Source organism: Vipera ursinii (assembly GCF_947247035.1).
Source record: "Vipera ursinii genome assembly, chromosome: Z".
In the NCBI taxonomy this organism is placed as follows: Eukaryota; Metazoa; Chordata; class Lepidosauria; order Squamata; family Viperidae; genus Vipera; species Vipera ursinii.
Window position 1 is genome coordinate 34,844,591 of NC_139517.1, and position 20,979 is coordinate 34,865,569.

Sequence of the window (20,979 nt, forward strand, 5' to 3'; positions counted from 1 at the left end):
GTTTATTTGTTTGTTTATAATAATTGATATAATTATTGATATAAATTGGTATAAATGTGTACCATTTATAAATGATTTTAAATGCAGCTTTTTTATCTTTTACAGAGCTCAAGTGTTAAGCTCTTTCAAAAAGTACTCATAGTTAAGGGAAATAACATGTTTTCTGCAGTTATTTCATCTTTCCTCAATTAATAGAGCTTATGTGGTACAAAGAAGGAAAAAAGAAAAAAAGTGAACATCTACAAGGTTACAAATGGAAACTAGCATTGTTTGGATTTTGTCCCCTCCCCTGGATATGCACACAAATAAAATTCCATGAAATAAGCTGAATGTTTGCACAATGCAAGCTTCAAGAAAAAGAAAATACTCCAAGTGCTAGTGAAAATGTGTATATATGTTGTGAGCCAGATTACTTTAGATAAAATCCTTTATCAAAAGCATTACGAAACAAAGCCATGTAAAACAAAGCCATGGTGAACAACTTAGAAATTTTAGTTTATAAAAATAGTCAGCTAACCAAATAAAACAAGGTATTTTACTGTTTGTTATATAACAGAAACACAATTTCAAAATAAATTTAGTGCATTAGGGCAGAGGTTTTCAACTTCTTCAGCAACGAAACCTACTAATTATAAATAAATTCTGGAACCCCTGATTAAGAATATAACTTTACTGAGAGAAAATTAGCTGTGTTTGAGAGGTATTATTTATTTATTTCCCCTTAATCTCTCATGAAATTTCATCCAGGTTCATTCTTGTGTTGAAAAATTCTGCATTACACCATAGGGTTATAGCAGTTACTTCTGGTTATTAGATTCTATATAAAACAAGCACAGATAGTCGTTGTTTACTGACCACAATTGGATCAGCAACTCAGAGTCAATAAGTGAAACTACAGTATGATTATGCTCATGATTTTATCTGACCTCTTCTCTGCTTTACAGACCTGTGAGGATTGGTTGCAATGTTACTTGTTCATCACCATCGTAATTGCAAACTGTTGCTAAATGAGGAACTCACTAAAGATTATCTGTATTATAAATCACTATGGTGTGTTTGTGTGTGTTCCCACTATTGTATAAAAAACAATATACGGATTTGTCTTGATTCATTTTCTGCTTCCTTAATTCATTTTTTGCTTTCTGCACAAAACAAACTTCACTTAGAAATACCCTATGAAATGGTTCTTTAACTCTATTTTCAGAAATGTTTTGGCTTTTTTTATCCAGAGAAGGAGCAGGAAAAGAGGGCAGAGTACATCAGCCCAGACAGTGCAGGCTATAGAATAACTTTGATCCATTTTTGTTAAATCCTACTGAAGCATCACCCACCCTCCTTTTCCAAATCAGCACAGTCAATTTGTGTCCTACATGCTTAGGCAATACCAACTGTTTCTTAGCCACAGAGAATCTTGAATTAAGCTCAAGTGTAGTTTTGCTGGAAGAATCACTCCACAGCATCGGTTTTGCCGGCTAAAGCTGAGTAACATGATGTATGAAGTAACAATATGGGCATGAATGCTTAGGGAGATGTTACTTACTTCTGAATATCTACAGCTGTATCATAAATGTCAGAAATAGATAGTTTCCAGATGTGATAAATCCAAGATTACAGATTAACAGAATTGGAAGGGACCTTGGAAGTCTTCTAGTCCAACCCCATGCTCAAGCAGGAAACCCATAAGATAAATGGTTGTCTGGTCTCTTCGTAAAAAAAAACTGCAGTGTTGGAGCACTCACAACTTCTTGAGGCAAGTCATTCCACTGATTAATTGTTCTAAATGTCAGGAAATTTCTCCTAGGTTGGTTCTTTCTTTGATTAATTTTCATCCATCGCATCTTGTTCTGCCTTCAGGTGCTTCAGAGAATAAGTTGACCTCTTCTTTGTGGCAGCCCCTCAAATTTTGGAACACTGCTATCATGTCACTCCTAGTTCTTCTTTTTACTAGACTAGACATATCCAATTCCTGAAACCACTCTTTGTATGTTTTAGCCTCCAGTCCCCTAATCATCTTTGTTGCTCTTCTTTGCAACAAAGAGCTTCTGGAGCAGACATGTCAAACACAAGGCCCGGGGGCCAGATCCAGCCCACGAAGTGGTTTCATACAGCCCACGAAGCCATCCTGGAAACAGTGAGGGAACGGCCCCCCACTGCCTTGGCCCTGGCCCAGAGACCCTCCTTCAGTGAGAGATCCTCAGATCTGTCCCACTCCTGCCCAGGCCCCCATAGGCACCCTTGATGTGAACGATGTAGAGCTGGCCACACCCACCCAGTAAGCCATACGCACTCTGGCCATGCCCACCCAGTAGGCCACGCCCACCCAGCCATACCCACCCAGCCCCCTGAGAGCAACCACAATGCTGATGTGGCCCTCAATGAAATTGAGTTTGACACCCCTGTTCTAGAGCTTCAACGTTTTTTTAATATTGTGGCGACCAAAACTGGATTTAATATTCCAAGTATCAAGTGGTACTAACAAGGTGCTGCTGTTTTTAAAAATTGTAGGAACTTTTATTCTTCATTGTCTTCCCAAAGCCCCTTTGGGAATGTTTGGCTCCATTAGACTAAGCTCAGTTTGCTTTATAAATTAATTGACTCCTGTCCTTGGGAACTGGATTGACTACAAGGCAACTCCTGGGAAATGTGAGGAGATTTATGGATGGGTTTTATAGTCTTGTTTAAGCAAGGAGTGGATGGGTGAGCTGGCTGGCTGGCTGGCAGAGTGTTTCACCCTTCATGTTTACGGTTTTTTCCTAATAATCTGAAGCAGAGAGGTTGGAAAGGTCTTTTCAATTGCAAATTTCTTGATGTGAATCCACCTACCATACACTGACCCCTGACTCTTGTTCCTCTTTTTTTCCAGCTGTATCTCAAGAGACATGCACATCCTTGTGAGAAACAGGCCTAATTTGTTAAATCCAATTCCTCAATAATCATTCAATGAAAGTTGCCCCCAAAAATCTACCTCCCATTCGTTTCTTGGCCTTTCTTTCAATGTGTATACAGGCTGGTTAGGCCCTATCTAAACCTGTCACTTTTCCTATAGTTTTTTTTCCCTTTTGAGGCAGGGATCAAATGATCCATATATGTACAATCTGAGAACCATCCCATTGTGGCTAAGATCAAGGCAAAGGATAAGGAAACAAATTCTGGAACGACAGTTCAAAGAGTAAATTTATTTGCCTTACATTGATCCTTGCTCAATTAATACTGATCCCTTGTGTTAAACTGAGTCAAATTAAAATATTGCAGAATTAACAAAATAAGAACGTGTTCAGGTTTAGATAGTTTTAGGGGCACATTGTGATGCAAGTAAGGAGTAGAGCAGGGCTTTTCAACCAGTGGTACGGGTACCACCTGTGGTACATTGGCATCTAGCAGGTGGTATGCGACCATCCTCGAAAAGTGGTAGTGGGGGAGGGGAATGAGCTGAACTGGTGTTAGCACCACAGAAGCCTGAGCGAGAGATGGCTGGAGCTGCAGGGCTGTCAGGGCTCAGCGGAAGAGCCAGGATCAGCGCCAGCCTCCAGCTGGAGCTCAGCACTGATCCTGGCGCTTCTGTTGAGCCCAGAAGAAGCACCAATCAGCTGGAATGTTGCAGCATCAACAGGGTCTTGGCAACTGATTCATATTTATGACGGTCACGGTGTCCCAGGGTCATATGTACTGACCAAAACCTGCTGCAACCACCCAGCAAAGGGGGGGAGTAAAAACCAAACACCCCCTACCCCACCCCCGCTGCCAATCCTCAACAAAAAAGCTCACAACAATGAAAACTTCGGACAGGAGGAAGAGTGCCACCGGGCGGGTAGGCGGGTGTCCTGCTCGGCTGTGGCTTGGGGGGCACTTTTTTCAGTGCCATTGTAACTTTGAACAGTCACTAAGAGAACTGTTGTAAGTCGAGGACTACTTGTACTTCATCACTTTTTTCCTTTTTTTTTTTTGGTCATCAAGTTTTTGACACCTTGCTAGGCGACTGTGGTACTCGGATGTTGCCATATCCTAAAAGTGGTACAATGGGTAAAAAAGTTGAAAAGTAGAGTATGTCTAAAAGCAAAAAATTATCCATAACCTTTCTGGTTGAAGATCTACCTGTCACAGTGCTGAAAATAATATTTTTTTCAAGCAATATCTTATTCATATTCTTTATTTTAAAATCTGTTTGATTTCTAAGTAGGTATCTAATTTTTATAATCTTTTGAATTTAATTTCCAGCAAATTTTCTCTAAAATGTGTGATTTAAAATATACTTTCATCCAATTTTCTCATGTTTATAGAAGAACTAAGAGCTGCACTGAAGAAGAACTTTGGATGTTCTTCTTTCTATCTGATCAAGAATAATGAGAATTGTAACTTTCTGGAACCCTGAAAGTTCTGTATCACTGCTAATCTTGGGTCTTTTTTATTTTTATTTTTTTGAATGTACAGAGGTGTGAGCTGTGTCCTCATAAAGATGGAGCGCTGAAACGGACTGATAGTGGAGGTGAGCTTACTTTTGAAGATAGCAGGGCAGTCCAGACACCATTTCTCAGTCTAAACAAGGAATATTTGCTTTTGAGCTACTTTTTACAACTTTTCCTTCTGCCACAAATCAAGACGACTGTGGCATGTGAAGTTAAAATCAAAATCAAAACAGTAGCAGAGTAATAAGGGTCACTTGTCTGTGAGATGGATGGTCATATAAATTTGGTTACTATAAGTAAAAATAGGCCAAAAAAATAAGGAAAAGAATTCAAATCCAGCAGAAGTATTAAGGTCATTATTAAGAGGCATACCATGATTGGATTTCAATCATCCAGTGCCCTTCAGAATAGTTCCACTTATTTTAGATTTCTGAAGCTCATAGGCAAAAGTTCTGTCCAGCTCTCTTAAGGCAAAAGTTTTCCAAAGGGTGAATGCGATTCCTGAAAAACATTTCTCACTCTCTCCAAAATTTCCCAAGGGGAAATCCCCTCAGATATCCACAGAGGGCCCATATAAGACAGATGTAGTCTTGAAGTTGATTATCCTGTAGGTACCTGAAAATCAAATTATTTTTGGTCAAAACCAGCAATTTGGATTTGTACCTGGAAACCTATTCACAGTCAATACAATGCCTGTAACAAAAGTTTTATGCTTGTTGCAGCAGTTATTCCAAATGCTTGCCAACTCCATTATTATGAAATGACAATACCGACAGTTGCTTACTCCATCCCAGAACATAAGAAGTTATGTCTCACTTGAGCACCATTACAAATAATAATGAGTATATTTTTGGTTCACCCAACGCCGCTTTTTCCAGGAAGTTTTTAGATTAATCAAGGTTCCCTTAGAACTGTGAACAAATGAAAGTTGGAAGCATGAAAAAGAAATTATGACTGCTTTGGAATCTCAGAGAGGAATCAACAAAGATGTCATTTTCACTGTGACAATAAATCTTTTATATTATCAAAAGAAAAAGAGGATGTCAATCTTCTATTCGGGTTTTTATATCATCAAGTCAATTGCTAGTTCAGGCATCTACAGCATCATAGAATTACAATGTTAATCTATAGCTGTGAATGCATATTTGAATAGAAATACAGTATTTCTCACAAAGGTAGAGAAAATACTACAATCCGGTAAGCTGTATGTTTGTTGAGTCTCCAGGTGTGGACTGTTAATGGTCAAATTCAAAGCCCCGATCATCTCTCTTGTTAGGATTATATATTTTGAACTAGATTTGGGCTACATCTTTTTCTCCATATAGAAAACAAATAGCCTGTGCACCAATAATTAGCACGTGGGAGAACACTTAAAAGTCTTTAACCCAATCTTGTGTTCCCTCTATAGAGATAATTGGCTCAATTTGGAGAAACTGGTTCATTAAAGGCCCCACTTGTGGTCTGGAAAATGTAATTTTATTGCCTGAGTGAAAATCAGGGCATAAAAGCTTGATCCCACACAGAAAACCTAAACCAATTATGGTTTGATTGATGCCTTTTTCTGATGTTCCTTATTTTCTCCATATCATTTTTGTCCTTCTGGCATCCAGGCTGGGCCCATGTTGTCTGTGCTCTGTATATCCCTGAAGTGCAGTTTGCGAATGTTCTCACTATGGAGCCTATTGTCCTCCAGTATGTGCCCCATGACCGCTTCAACAAGGTAAAGGAGAGATCTATCACAACTTACCTAACCCACCTCTACTTTGAACTCTTGGAGCCAGCTCATGTATTAAATTAAATACTGGAGCATACAGTTTCCCTATAGTTTATTTACATTGCTACCTTTTTTAAAGTGTGGGTGCCCAATCCTGTGTCAATAAAAATGAACAGAGATTTCCCCTTATGGTGTCAATTGTGACCATATAGAAACATCTATGAATTTTCTGGGTCATAGAACAAACTTGGTTTCTCAATGCTTCCTTCTGGGCTGTTTTTTCCAACTTCTCAGTCTCCATTACAAATCTAATAGTTTCTAATAGTTTACCATTCTAGCACTTCATAGGCTCAACTCCGCTTAGCTTCCAAACCCAGACAAGACCAAGTAACTTAACAAAATGTTATGCCCTTCCCACTGCATTGCAAGTTTTTTTTAAAAAAAAATGTGTTTCTTTCTCTTTTATATTTTCATGAAGAAAATACAAGGAAGAACAAATTTGAAAAGTAGAAGTGGAAGTTTTAAGTCTTCCCCTTGCACACATGGAGATATCAAGATTCCATTCCCATGTGCTTAGAATAATGTTATTCTCTCTCTCTCTTTCACACACAAGCACACACACACATAGCTGCATCTTGCTTACAGAATTATGGAATTGGAAGGAACCACAAGATTCCCACCCCCACCCCACCGCCAGAAGAAAACCAATTAAATCATCCCTGAGTAGTAGCTATCCTACCTCTTAAAAATCTCCAGAGATGCAGAACCAAAGCCTCTGTAGACTGTTCCAGCATAATAAATATCTTACTATCTGATAATATTATGAGCTATTGTTCTCAGACTCTTTTCAGAGATCATCCTGATTGACTATGAATTCTGTAGCCCCTATATTTGAAGGACACCAAGCTACCCTGTCCTAAGTTATTATATATTGCCAAGCAATGTCATTCATAAAATTGCATTTTGGGATCTCCACTGAGAGGCATATTAGAAAAGCAGATGAAGTCCTGTTGTTCTTGTTGCAGACTTGTTACATCTGTGAAGAACAGGGCAGGGAGAGCAAAGCAGCTTCTGGAGCCTGCATGACTTGCAATCGTCATGGTTGTCGGCAAGCCTTCCATGTTACCTGGTGAGTCCATAAGTATATATTTCAAAATCACTTTGTTCCACCCCAGTTTCTGTTCCCCAACCTTTTAGTTTCTTCCATCACTTTTATGAATCAATAAAATATTTTTAACTAGTAAGGATGAAGAATTCCTCTGATTGATTGTAGCTTCTTCCTGAAACCTGAACATTTTATGGATGTTTTCATTCTAGCTTATTTCTCCTCTTCAGTTATCTTTAAAAGAATACTTCTAATGGAGGAAAAGATTGTGCCCATTTTCCATCAATCTGCCCTCCCAACATCCTGTTATTCACCCAATGAAAATCACAAATTTCCATATTTATTTTAAATCTGAAATTGGGATGGCCACCATTTTGAATATTTAATTTTCAGTCTTTCATTTTAAATAACACATCCATTGCCTTTGCACCAAATATGAAGCAAAAATTTTAAATAGTATTTTTTTAAAAGAATTATGATGGGGAAAAGGGCAGGAATGACATTCCTAAGGGAGAGAATAAAGCAGGAGAATATTTAATGCTGCTTGACTGTTTCACTGTTGCACTACATTTCTCATCTAGTTGGCCTAAACATGATTTGGGAAAGTGACCAAGAGGGAGAAAACAATGGAAGACAAAGGGAAATATGCATTCTACCCTTGCCTTCCATTTCCCTTCCATAAATCTTATCCTGTCCTTGCTTTTTTATATGACCCAGAGAGGCCCAATTCCTAGCCCAACTTCACTGACAGATTTCTTATTCAATAAAGAAATAGACTTCAGGACAAAAAAGGCATAAATTAGTAATCTTTTGATAAAGGACAGGGTCCAACAGAAATGTATATAACCCTTCTAGAGTTTTTTTTTAACTTTTTTGTTGTTGAAAAAGTGGATTAGCTCCACTTTAAGAACAGAGCTCAATTTGGGCAATTAAAAAATGGAATCTTTTTTTGTTTGCCATATCCTTTTTTTGCATCAACAATAGCATAGAAAAGGATAGTTAACTGTTAACAAACCAAATAAATCTCCTTATTGCTAATTAATTTATTTCTCTTAAAACATTAGAATATACTCCACCAGCATATACTATAAGATGGCAGTTTGAATAGTTTCTGTCTTCTCTCTGATGTTATCAGTTGTTACATAATGAATAGTACCACAAGTCTCAGATATTTATTTACAAATCAGGACATGAGGAACAAGGAGATCTATGTATTTTTTTAACAGCTTGCCTTGTAAACATTTCAGGCCTGATGGTTCTGTTATTAGGGTAGTTATGAGAAGGTGTGTGGAGTAAATTATTTATTTTATTTACATAACTTCTTTAAAGTTATGTAAAGGAAAATTGAATCAGTGAGTTAGGGAAATCAAAACCTGTTTGACTGAGATGCCCAGGCCTCAGTTTACATCAGTTCACTTCCATATTTCAGTGCTCAAATGGCTGGACTTTTGTGTGAAGAAGAAGTCTTGGAAGTTGATAATGTGAAATACTGTGGCTACTGCAAGTACCATTTCAATAAAATGGTGAGTCATTACTTCTTGTTATAATCGTAAATAAAATGTAGATAGTTACCAAGATCTAACAGAAGCTATGGATATAAGCTGGGAGATTTTTTACACGTGCATTATTCCTGGGTTAGGGTCCTTTCCAAATTATTGGTCTCTAAGATCAGAAGCTTAAATCAAGAAAGTTCAAAAGTCAGTTTCAAGAAAGGAAAACAATGTGGCTAAATACGTAGAAGGAGACATTGTCTTGGGTATGTCAGAGAAATTATAAATACTGAAACAGGTATGCACAATTTCTTCCAAGTCAAAGTCTCCCCTTGATTTTTGAGAGGCATCTTGAAGCCTGCCCTATTAACAAGAAGTGCATGTTAAAGAAGTGTGCAGAGAGAACGAACATTATTTAATCTTTTAATTAAATTTATAAGTACATGAAATACAACTGATATGATTATAGCACATATACTGAATCTTATTCATGTTCTGTTACATTAAAAGTAACAGTTCTATGGCAACTTTTGCATAGGTTCTGAAAGATAAATCTAAGACTGTTGGAAATGGTGTATGGAATTGGACCTTGGGTTATACATCTTTATCAGAACATCTTAATTGAGATAAAATCCTAAAAAAACATTGGCTACTGAAGGCAAACAATTGGTTTCAATAAGATGATAGTGGTTTAAGAGAGGTTTTACTTCCAGTGACTACAATTACACATTCCTTTTGCTGATACATTTTTTTCAGTTTTGAAAATAGTAGTACTGTAGTACTGGAAGTATCAGATGAATTTTTAAAAAAAAAACAAACTTCACCTACATGAAGGAATTTTCATCGTTCTGCAGCATTAAGGTCTGCTTCTTCCATTGAGCCTCACCTATGAGATTAAATGAGAATGTCATCTTAAACCTAGATAATCATATAACCTTATTTATAAACAGGAACAGAATGCTATATCTTATTATTTTTTTGCAAATTTTTTGTAGAACTTCCCTCTTCTACATATTTACAAGCACTAACATTGTTCTTCTAAATGTTAAAACCATTTTAACATTTAACAGCCATTTTGGAGTAACATTAATCCATTTTTCCCTAGCCTCAATCTGCTTTTCTAGGCATTTTATTTTGTTGTTTCTTCTTTTCCTGTTATTTTTAACATTTTCAATAGCATAGCTTAACTGAAGATTTCCCAGAAAATAGGGACCAAAATAAAACCTAATGATACAGCCATATTAGTTTACTTGTATCTGCCATGTTCATGAATAAAATAGGGATTCCATCAGGTAAATTGCATTAGAATAGCACGTTAAGGTAAAACAGCACATTAATAAGAAATTAAATCCTGCTGAGTAACAGCAATTTCTGTCAACTGAAGCTTTAGTTGAATCCTTTCATACCAAGATTTCCAAGTTTTTTTTTAAAAAAAAGATTAAAACACTACTAAAAAGTCATGAAAAAACAAGGAAGCAGAACCTTCCTTTCCGTAATATATGTTCCATCATTTTTGGTTCATTCTTGTATATGAAGAAAGTTGGGATAAAAGTCACTATGTAGAAGTCTGCTTGCTCTTAATCTCAATTTCCTTTCCGCCATTTTGTTTCCCTTACCCTGAAATTAGCTTTCCTCTAGAAATAAAATCTGATGTCATATTATGTTTACATAATCAGAATTGTAAGCTAAGTGGTCTATAAAGCATATTCCAAATCTGTTCTTGCCAGGGATATGATAGTACTTTTTGATTCCTCATAAAACTTCCAGAAGTGACTAGAAAGAAAGGAGAACATGCAGTCCTCCCTGAACATTTGTAAGGGAATTTAATCTGTCCATTACTTGGACTTTATACTTAAAAAAACACAGTTGCCTTATCATACCAAAAGTTGAAAGGAATGTCTCCAGTTTATTTAGTCGAGAGCCAAAATATTTTTTTGAAATCAATGCTGAGTTCTCTACATGATGCAAATGCCATATCTATATCTAGAAAATTATCAAATCCCTATGTCTATAAAATTAAATGTTTCAAAGATAAAGTGTGGCAAGATCTCATTGCCCGAAGAATATTCCATAATTGACCACAGAAGATTCCTCTGCTGTAGTATTAATGTGGCTTCTAGTTCAAGTACAAATAAATTGAATGCTTGGTTGGCTTCCTATCCCAAAGAAATGTCTCAACTTTTAATTCTGCCTTGCATTCTGTATAGACAGGTGCTGACTACCTTAAGGCAGATAAATGAAACATTTAAAGACAGATGTAGATTTGATGCTCTGCCGCAGAATCTGTTCAGACAAATGCTGGAATGGCTTCGCTTCCTCAGTTGGTTCACTTATAGGGGTCTCAGGGAGAGAACAAATACTGGTGCAGATTTAGTCAATATATGGAAATCAAGCTTTATTTCCAGATAAAAATGCTGAATAGCCCGAATATCTTCTTTGAAATGAAATACTCTTCCCTTCATTACTCATGATCAAGTACACTTTTGTGGATATCCTCTGAAGTAATGTTTCAGATATTACCTTGAATTTTTTTTGTTTGCGTTTGGGTATATTTTTCATTATTAATATTAACAATTTGCTTTTACAGATTTTTTAATCTTGTTTTCAGGACAACCTGAAGGAGAGAGGGAATGAGAGAGAGAGGGAGGGAGGGAGGGAGGGAGGGAGGGAGGGAGGGAGGCATAGCACTCCAGGGCATAACTGGGGCCTCATCTCAACCTTGGATTAAGTTTCCAAGCCATGATGACAGAACCTAAAGAACTTAACTTCAAAGGGAAAAATAGTGCTGATTGTGAGTAGGTTGTCTTTGTTGTTACCAGGACTTAAAAGAAAAGCCTCCATATCATCATATTAAATTACTATCTTCAGAGGCCTGTGCAAAAGCGTCATTGGTATAAATTCCTATTAGGGCATCTTCCAGACAGGAAGACAGGAAATGCATATGGCACTGTCCCCCCCACACACACACACCTCCAGCCCTCTGATTAGGGCCCTATTTATGGGGAATTTTACCATAAATAGAAGATAGATGTAAGCACTTACTCCTGTATTCTTATGTAGACCCTACTTTGCATTAAGTTTGGAGCAGATGAATGGCTAGTTCAGCCATCTCCAACCAACATTTTCCATATGTGTTGGTTAGACTATGACCCCATCATTTCCAGTCAATACAGGTTAAGACTGAGAGAGTTATAATCCATCAAATCTGAAAAACACCCTGCTTGGGAAGGTTAAAACTAGTAGATCATGTCCTTGAGGACAAACTTCTCTTTCATTTTCCTTCTCAGAATCTATCTCTGATGGTGTCTGTTGCATTCTCCTGATAGATAATTTTCTAAATTTAATTTATCATTTTTTATTATGAAAGCTAGATAGCCCAGTAATAAAGGAGAAGATCCCATGTTTATTAACGGCATCTCTAAAGTGTTTTATACAGTTTTATACCTGAAATTCAAGAATGCTGTTCCCCATTACTGTCAATAGTACACTAGCACAATACTGTCAGCGTAGTATTAAGTATAGGATAGTACAGTATAATTACATATACCAATGTTGAGCAGTGAGCTAAGTTTCTAATTAGAATGTTCTTTCAACAAACAATTGAAGTTTAGGATTAGGAAATAGTATTCCTAAAGAAATAAACAGTGTTTAACAACTTTTTTTGAGCTATGTTTTTCTCCTACAGGATGAAAAGACAACAGTAGTAGCAGTAGTTCGATTGCTGATAAAATATGATTAATATTGGACAAGAGGGTATAGAGAAAAAAGTTACTCCCTCTGAAAACAACACAATTGGTCTTTTAAGCAGTAGCAGATTACTGTTAAACAACTGCTTCAGAGATCTGTTGTTTGTCTTGAGCCTGATAAAAAAAGATTGCTATGAGTCATTTCTATTAAGCTGTAGGGCTGACCAGTTTTTAGACCAGATAACCATGGGCCAGTTTGAATCTTTTTCTTTAAAGATTAAACTATGTTCCCCAAAATGAATTCTGGCAGCATGAAGAATCTCCAGCTTGAAGCTTGCTTGACATAAAATGATAGTAGAAACATCTAGGAGGAAGAGGGTTTTGTAAATTATAAAACCAAACTGCTATTGGTAGTAGAAGTCTATTAGTTCTTCTTGTTTGCTTTCATTTTTCTCTTTTACTTCCATCTGATCCAAAATCCTTTCTCTAATTTCCCACTTGCCTCCAGAAGACCTCACGCCATTTTGGAGGTGGTTCTTTTATTGGAGGAAGGAGGAGTCAGTCAGCATCACCTACGCAAGAAAAGCATGTGTCTCATCATGAGAAACCAAAGAAGGTAAGAAAGAAGGAGACAAGTAAAATACAAAGAGCGCACATCAAAGGTTGAGAGTAAGTGCACATATTGTTTCATGGAATATATATTTTAGGATTTTGCCTTTCTAATACCAAAGCAGATTAAATCAAATAGGTAAACTTTACCCAATTATGGTATACTGTATTCTTGCTGTTCTCCTTTATCTGTCAGAATTAGTATTGATTGCATAATTCAACATCTGGAAAATATTTGCTGAAGTAATTGGATAGTTCTATGTATCAGTGAAGATAACATTTGGGTTATTTTGTATTACTTTTCACAAATTCAGTTATACAGTACATTCAGTAACTAGCTAAAGGCAGAAGCTTTAAAGACTTAGCAAGATTTGATGACTTGCTCTATTGTGATCAAGAAGGAAGTTGTGGATATGCAGAAGATTCAGTTAACTACAAACCACAGAAATCCCTCTCTGTCTCCATATAAGTATCACCTTCAAGGTTTCAATCCAGGCTTAAATCCACTCTTATAAGTACAAGGGGAATGGAATCAGCCTTGTTAATTTCATGACTGTTTTCATTTTGTGTCTCAGTACCTCTGAACCACTTGAGGTTTTGTCACTTTAATCACTTTTTATAAATTATTGTATTATTATATTGTAAATATGTGTAGAAGTTGTCAGTTTTATTGTTTTCAAAAAAAGGTGGGTGCTAGGAGGGAAGATGTTCCTATTAGAGATGGCACTGTTATCAGTATCACTGATTATACATTGGCACAGCTTTTTCCCACCAGTTATCTTCCAGAAATAATGTAATTGAAACCTGGGAATTCTCAGTCAGCATGGCCATTTGTCACATTGTTAGGAATGTTAAGAGATGCAGCCCACATCTGGAAGGCGCCAGCTAAAGGTAGTTAGAGTACTGCAACTGTCAGATTACAGCTGAAAGTATTTTGCTGCAATAGACAATGGAAACTGCTTTTTAAAATAACTTGAAGTAAATGGAACAACATGGGAGCACAGACATTTTGGATGGATGAATGAATAGAATTATCTATTCTTTTTTAATGAAATAAGCTCTAAAAAAGAATTTAACTGAACACATCTACTGCAATATAAGCTCTATTGAATTCAAGCTGTTTTTAATCCTTGGAGTTGAAATTCAAAAAGAAATATTAAAGACAACCATAGGCAAAGTGCCTTCATAATAGCATTTGTTCTCACCACTGCACCCTCTCTCCCTCCCTCCCTCAAAAAATTGGAATTAAAGTTTCCAAGTAAGTGGATATGGTTTACTGACATGATTTCAGTTCCATTTTGTAAAATTAGTATTTATCTGGAACAATAGTAGGACTAGTTTGCATGCCTTTGCAACAGAGATTGTGGGGTTCGTATTCAATCTTGTCAACATGCTTAATCTATTTTAGAAGTCAAACTCATATGTCTAAAAACAGACTACATTTGAGTGCTGCTTCTGCAAAATTTGGGAGGGGGAAATCTCTTCATTAGAAACTGTGCTATTTGTCTGTAGATAGCCTGTCCAATTTATTTGCAGTGCAGGCTATGGTGCTCTCCTAAAATCACCTGCTGCCAGGGAAAGCAATGGAAACTGGAAAAGAAAAAGAGAGACAAGAGGAAACTTGGCTTGGTAAATGTAGCAATGGAACAAAGTATTTTATATGACACCAGGCAAAAACAAAACAGAAGATGAGCTGGATGGCAGGCAACTTGGGGGAAAAAATAGACAACACCTGATAAGCTATGGAAAAGCTATATTTACACTAACGTAGAAGGAAAGACAAGGAGAATAAAAGCAGTGTCTTCATTTATTTTAATATGTTACTGAGAGATAAAAGATATTTGTTTTTTGTTCTTCCCGAACTATCCCTTGTTCTGTCATCCCCTTATTGCAAAAATAGGGACTATGATTTGATGATGCACAAGAAGGACAAAATGGGTAGGGTGGACAATTGGATTGTAGAAGGAATCGCTAATATTTCATCTTCCATTTCAACAGAAAAATCTGTGTCCAATGTCCTAAATATATTCCCACATCAACAATCCAATCAAATGGGATGATACCAAGACTTATCTTATATATTTCTGCTACATACCTTTGCATATACTATTGTCTTTGACCAGATTCACCACATAAACAATGTTTTGTTTAAACTTGATTTACTAAAAACTACTACAGGTAGTCCTCAACTTACAGAAGTTTATTTAGTGACTGTTCAAAGTTATAACGACATTGAAAAAAGTGACTTAGGACCATTTTGCAGACTTACGACCATTGTAGCATCATGATCATCATGTGATCAAAATTCAGATGCTTGGCACTGGCTCATATTTATGATGGTCCCAGTGTCCTGTCACTTGATCAGCTTTTGCGACCTGACAAGCAAAGTCAATGGGGAAGCCAGATTCACTTCACAGCCATGTGACTAACTTAACAAGTGCAATGATTCATTTAACAGCTATGGCAAGGAAAGCCGTAAAATGGGGCAAAACTCACTTAACAAATGTTTCACTTAGCAACATAAATTTGGGGCTTAATTATGGTTGTAATTCGAGGACTACCTGAATTTATTGGATTTGCAGAACACACTTGGTTGTAAAACTTTATGTAGAAGCTATTGTCAAAAACAGATCATGCCAGACATTCTTTGACCAAGTGACAAAATTAGTGGACCAGAGGAATGCTGTAGATATAATTTACTTGGACTTCAGTAAGGCATTTGATAAAGTAGATCACAACCTCCTACTTGATAAGATAGAAAAATGTGGGTTAGATAGCATCACCACCAGATGGATTCGTAGCTGGTTGACAGGCCGTACTCAGCGTGTGGTCCTCAATGGAACTGCATCTACATGGAAGGAAGTGTGTAGTGGGGTGCCCCAGGGCTCTGTTCTGGGTCCAGTGCTCCTCAACATCTTCATCAACGGTTTGTATGAAGGGATAGATGGGGAACTCATCTATGGGGAACTCATCTATGGGGAACTTGGTGCAGACGACACCAAGCTGGCAGGAATAGCCAATACTCCAGAAGACAGGCTTAAGATACAGGAGGATCTGGACAGACTCGAACACTGGGCGCTATCTAACAAAATGAAATTCAATGGTGAAAAAAGTAAGGTTCTACATTTAGGCAGGAAAAATCAAATGCACAGGTATAGTATAGGTGGTACCTTGCTCAATAGTAGTAACTGTGAGAGGGATATTGGAGTCCTAGGGGACAATCACTTCAATATGAGCCAGCAGTATGCTGCAGCTGCCAAAAAAGCCAACACAGTGCTAGGCTGCATTAACAGAGGGATATTATCAAGATCACATTTACAATGCTTTGGTAAGGCCACACCTGGAATACTGCATCCAGTTTTTGTCACCACGATATAAAAAAGATGTTGAGACTCTAGAAAGAGTACAGAGAAGAGCAACAAAGATGATTGGGGGACTGGAGGCTAAAACATATAGGGAACAGTTGCTGGAATTGGGTATGTCTAGTTAACAAAGAGAAGGGTGAGGGGTGACATGATAGCAGTGTTCCAATATCTCAGGGGCTGCCACAAAGAAGAGGGAGTCAAGCTATTCTCCAAAGCACCTGAAAGCAGGACAAGAAGCAACTGATGGAAACTAGTCAAGGAGAGAAGCAACCTAGAACTAAGGAGAAACCTTCCTGACAGTTAGAACAATTAACCAGTGGACAAACCTGCCTCCAGAAGCTGTGAATGCTCCAACACTTGAAGTTTTTAAGAAGAGACTGGACAGCCATTTGTCCGAAATGGTATAGGGTTTCCAGCCTGAGCAGGGGGTTGGACTAGATGACCTCCAAGGTCCCTTCCAACTTCTTCTTCTTAATGTTCTTGTTTTTGTTGTTGTTGTTGTTATTATTATTATTATTATTATTATTATTATTATTATTATTATTATTATTATATTAGATTTTAAAAAGGGATATTTTTGCACACACTAAGAGCTTCTGCTGTCTTTGACATTATCACTGTGTTCTGAAATAATATTTAGCATTGAACCTTAATTAAAGTCATTGTGCTCTAAAACAATATTCCAGCATTGAATCTTAGTTAAAACTCTGCCCTGCATGTGATCCAGAGGGGCTCAGTTTGCCCCCCTCCTTGCGCAACCTTCACCCACCCCTAGGCTATCATGTTTCACCAAAGCTGAGGGTGAGGGAGCCTGCATTCAGATAAAGCCTTGTCCTTGTTTGCAGAAAAGGAAGGGCAGCCCATCAGGCAGGGCACACCAACATATCTGATTGCCCAGCGCTGTCTGCTTTTCCTTCAGTGCCCAGACTTACAAGAAGAGTTGGGGATGGAAGGTGGGGGTAAGCCCTCACTGGCATGTGAAGAGCTCCTATTTCACTCACCCTGACGTTGGAGATCTACAAGTTAGTATGTGCAACGTGGGCACCGCCTTCCTGTGCTCAGATGAGAGCTCCCCTTCCTCCTCCCCGTCTTTACTTTTTTTCCTTCTCATTTAACTATCGGCCTTTTTCTGTGCTTGATCCAATGCCACCCAACCCCCAGCTGCTTGAAACTCCCAGCACTGAATGTTTAGAGAGAGAGAGAGAGACTTCTTGTTGGTGAACTTTGGGCAGTGAGATGAACTTGGCAGCCCCAATGCGATTTGCAAATCCAGGCATTCCCAGGGCAATTTCTGCTGCAAAGGAGTGTGAAGCGTCGGGAAGGTAGGGGTGGCCTTTTATTTAGTCACACGAAGCATGGCAGCACCCCTTCCTCCTCTCAGGTTTTCTAACTAATGACAGTATGTGTTGGGGGGAGGAGGAGGGAGAGAAGTTTAGCAAAAAGCAGGCAGATACAGAAACACATTTGTATGGGTACCTGGGTGTCTGCAATGTATACTGAAGGGAAGTGAGAGTTCTCAAGGAAGGGAAAACAGGTACTTGAGAGCCAAAAGGGAAAATGTGAGGTAGGGAATACTGCTGGGTATATCAGAATGGCTGAATGATTTTTTTTCAATTTGATTGTAATATACTGCCACTAACATCCAAAGGGACAAGTCCATAAGTGCCTTTGTACCTTCGGAGAAGAAATCCATTCTTTAGGCATGTTTGTTTGTGATTCCTAGTTTACATGACTTCACCTTTCATGCTCTATTTGGCATTTAAGGAGAATTTAATATTGGCAACAAGTTTATAGATGTGGGCCATGTATACAATAATGATACACTGCAGTGATATCTTTAATATTACTCTCCCACCATTTCCTAGCCTCTGATAGACCACGTCCATAGAAAACTAGTTCATATGTTATATTTTTGGGGGGTATATCTTTTTATAATTGATCTATATTACACTAGGAGATTAAAACTGCATCTGTTTAAAAGGACATTAGGACCAATATTGATGTGTGCCTTTTAAATCTAAGCTTAAAATACAAAAGTAGCAGAAAGACAGTGAAACCAAGATATTTTATGTTAATATTAATTATAAATGAAGAACATAAACTTAGAGTCTTTTGTTGATATAAACAAATCTAATTTGATGTTGCAGGTTTATGAATATTTACTGGGACCAATGTCTACTGCATGTTGTAACAATTCAGTGCATAGATTTGAACTGTGTATGGCTACCTGGAAATACTGAGAACGAGATATGTGACTATACTGTTTATAAAATAACTGTGTGCTTTTTCCCTTTTAAATTTTTCTTGAATTCAAAAACCTGTGGAACCACAGCACCCCCTTGGCACCTGCCAGGCTTTTGCCCTGCTTGCCCTGGCTGTTCCTTTTAATTTTTTTTTCATTCTGCAAAGGAAATGCCACTCTCCAACATACATTTATTTCCTACATTTCTCTACTAATCACATATGCACATAGGTGTTCTTTAAAATAAAAACAGTAAGGGCTATAATCTATGCTTTGTTTTGAAATCTGTCCATGTGCCTAAAGTGAAAATAGAAGCCAAAATAAGCTGGGATAACAGGACCCATCATGGGAGGTTAGAGGAACACACTCAACAGGTGACCTTTTTTCAGGGCAGGGGGGAAGAACCACAACTTATTCTCAAAATATCAGATCTCATCTCTAATGCAAATGTCACTACCTCAGAGGTAAGTTTTCAAAGGTAGATCCAGGTGGAGCAAACTAACATCAAAGGTCACTAACATCAAAGCCTCCAGGAAAGAGTACAACTGGCACAAAATATTCATCAAACTGTCCAGAAGTAGCAATAGCAATAGCCAGGGCTTTTTTCTCATAGAACGCTCAGAACGGAGTTCCGGCACCTTTTGGGGATAGAACCTTGTAGGGTAGGCAAGGCGGGTTGTATGACATGTGTGAGTTCTGGCACCTTTTTCTTTTACAAAAAAAGCACTGGCAATAGCACTTAGACTTATATACTGCTTTATAGGGCTTTACAGTCCCCTCTAAGCAGTTTACAGAGTCAGTATATTGCCCCCAACAGTCTGGATCCTCATTTTACCCACCTCGGAAGGGTGGAAGGCTACATCATACTTGAACTGGTGAGATTTGAACTGCTGAACTGCTGGCAGCCGGCAGTCAGCAGAAGTAGCCTGCAGTGCTGCATTCTAACCACTGTAACACCACGTAAGCCTAATGCAACTTCCAAAGCATGGACTTTACTCCTTCAATGGCAGTGTGATTCCATCAAGAGACCCTAAGTGGAGCAGAGAAAGAGCCAACTAATTTCTGGATAAAGAGTAACTCAGCCTTGCTGGGATTGAGCATGAGCATTTTTCCCCCATCCAAGTGTTTACAGCCCTTAGGTATTGGATCAGGACTTCCCCCACAGCATTGTTCTATCCCAATGTGGAGATAAACATTATCTCAAACTAACAAATGACTGCTTCAACAGCTTCATTTAAATGCTAAATATAAGAGAAGATAGAAAAGAACTCAGTAGCACCTTCCATTGGAGAAGCTTTAGACCAGCCAAGCTCTCATCTTCCTCCATCCTGCACTCAGGAAAAGAGCAGAAAACAAGGGCTGAACTTCCTATACCCCGCAGGCAGCCCAGAAGAATAACAAGACTGATGGTCACGTTGAATGCTCCTGAGAAATCCAAGAGAACCAGGAAGGCTGTATTTCGTCCAACCAGATCACTTTTAAGCCATCTACTAGTACAGAGGTCGGCAACCTTAAACACTCAAAGAACCACATGGACCCGATTCCCAGAGAAAAGAAAACACTGGGATTGTTATGTCAGTAGATAGTTGCAAACATGCAAATAGCAGGTTGCAAAGAAGGTTCTTTGAAGCGGGAGATTCTGGTGCAACTATTGGTTAATGTGTAAAGAAGCGGGAAAACAGTGACCGATGATTGGATACAGTTTAAACAGTTCTAGTATAAAAGCCTGAAACATTTGACAGTTGTCAGTTGACTTATGTGTATTGAATAAACTCTTTTCGTTGTGAACCACTCTGAGTCATTGTCTATCTGAACCAAACAACTGGCGACGAAGGTGGGATAGACGGAGGACCAGAGAAGGTTCGGCAGAACAGCTGCGCGGAAGCGGCAAATTTGAAAAGAAGTCACAGTCAACCACAAGCGGCCGCGGCGGAATCAACAATCCTCCGAATGGCGCAAATCGGGTCCTTGAAAGAATTCGACCCAAACTTCCCAGAGGACTGGGAAGAATATGTTGGACAAGTCGAAGGGTTCCTGCTTGTTAACGGGATAACAGATGACCGAAAAAAGGCGGCAGCTTTACTGACCATATGCGGCACACCGGTGTATCGGATTGCTGTAGGATTTTGTCAACCACAGCCGGTCTCAAGCGTTCCATATGCCGATCTGTTAGCCAAATTAAAAGTGCATTTCACGCCCAGGAGATCAGAACTCTTTTGGCGTCGCATTTTCGAAAAAAGGAATCAGAGACCGGGCGAATCGATCCAAAGATTCGTCGCTGCAGTCAGAGAAGCCGCAGTACGGTGCAAATACGACAACTTAGAAATAAGAATCAGGGACCGAGTGGTACTAGGCTTGCGAGATG

The 20,979-nt window shown here is 38.2% G+C and overlaps 1 protein-coding gene across 4 annotated transcripts in view; it reads left to right on the plus strand.

Annotated features, from left to right (window-relative positions):
* Positions 1 to 20,979, plus strand: part of MLLT6 (MLLT6, PHD finger containing) — a 139,962-nt gene that overhangs the window by 39,744 nt on the left and 79,239 nt on the right. For all 4 annotated transcript variants that reach the window (XR_014494094.1, XM_083376275.1, XM_083376274.1 and 1 more), the window contains exons 3-7: positions 4,429 to 4,483; positions 6,014 to 6,123; positions 7,143 to 7,246; positions 8,652 to 8,745; positions 12,910 to 13,014. Coding sequence is in view for 3 of the 4 variants with exons in the window: in XM_083376275.1 (XP_083232401.1) it covers positions 4,429 to 4,483; positions 6,014 to 6,123; positions 7,143 to 7,246; positions 8,652 to 8,745; positions 12,910 to 13,014 (468 nt within the window). In the remaining variant the exon portion in view is untranslated. The remainder of the gene's footprint in view (positions 1 to 4,428; positions 4,484 to 6,013; positions 6,124 to 7,142; positions 7,247 to 8,651; positions 8,746 to 12,909; positions 13,015 to 20,979) is intronic.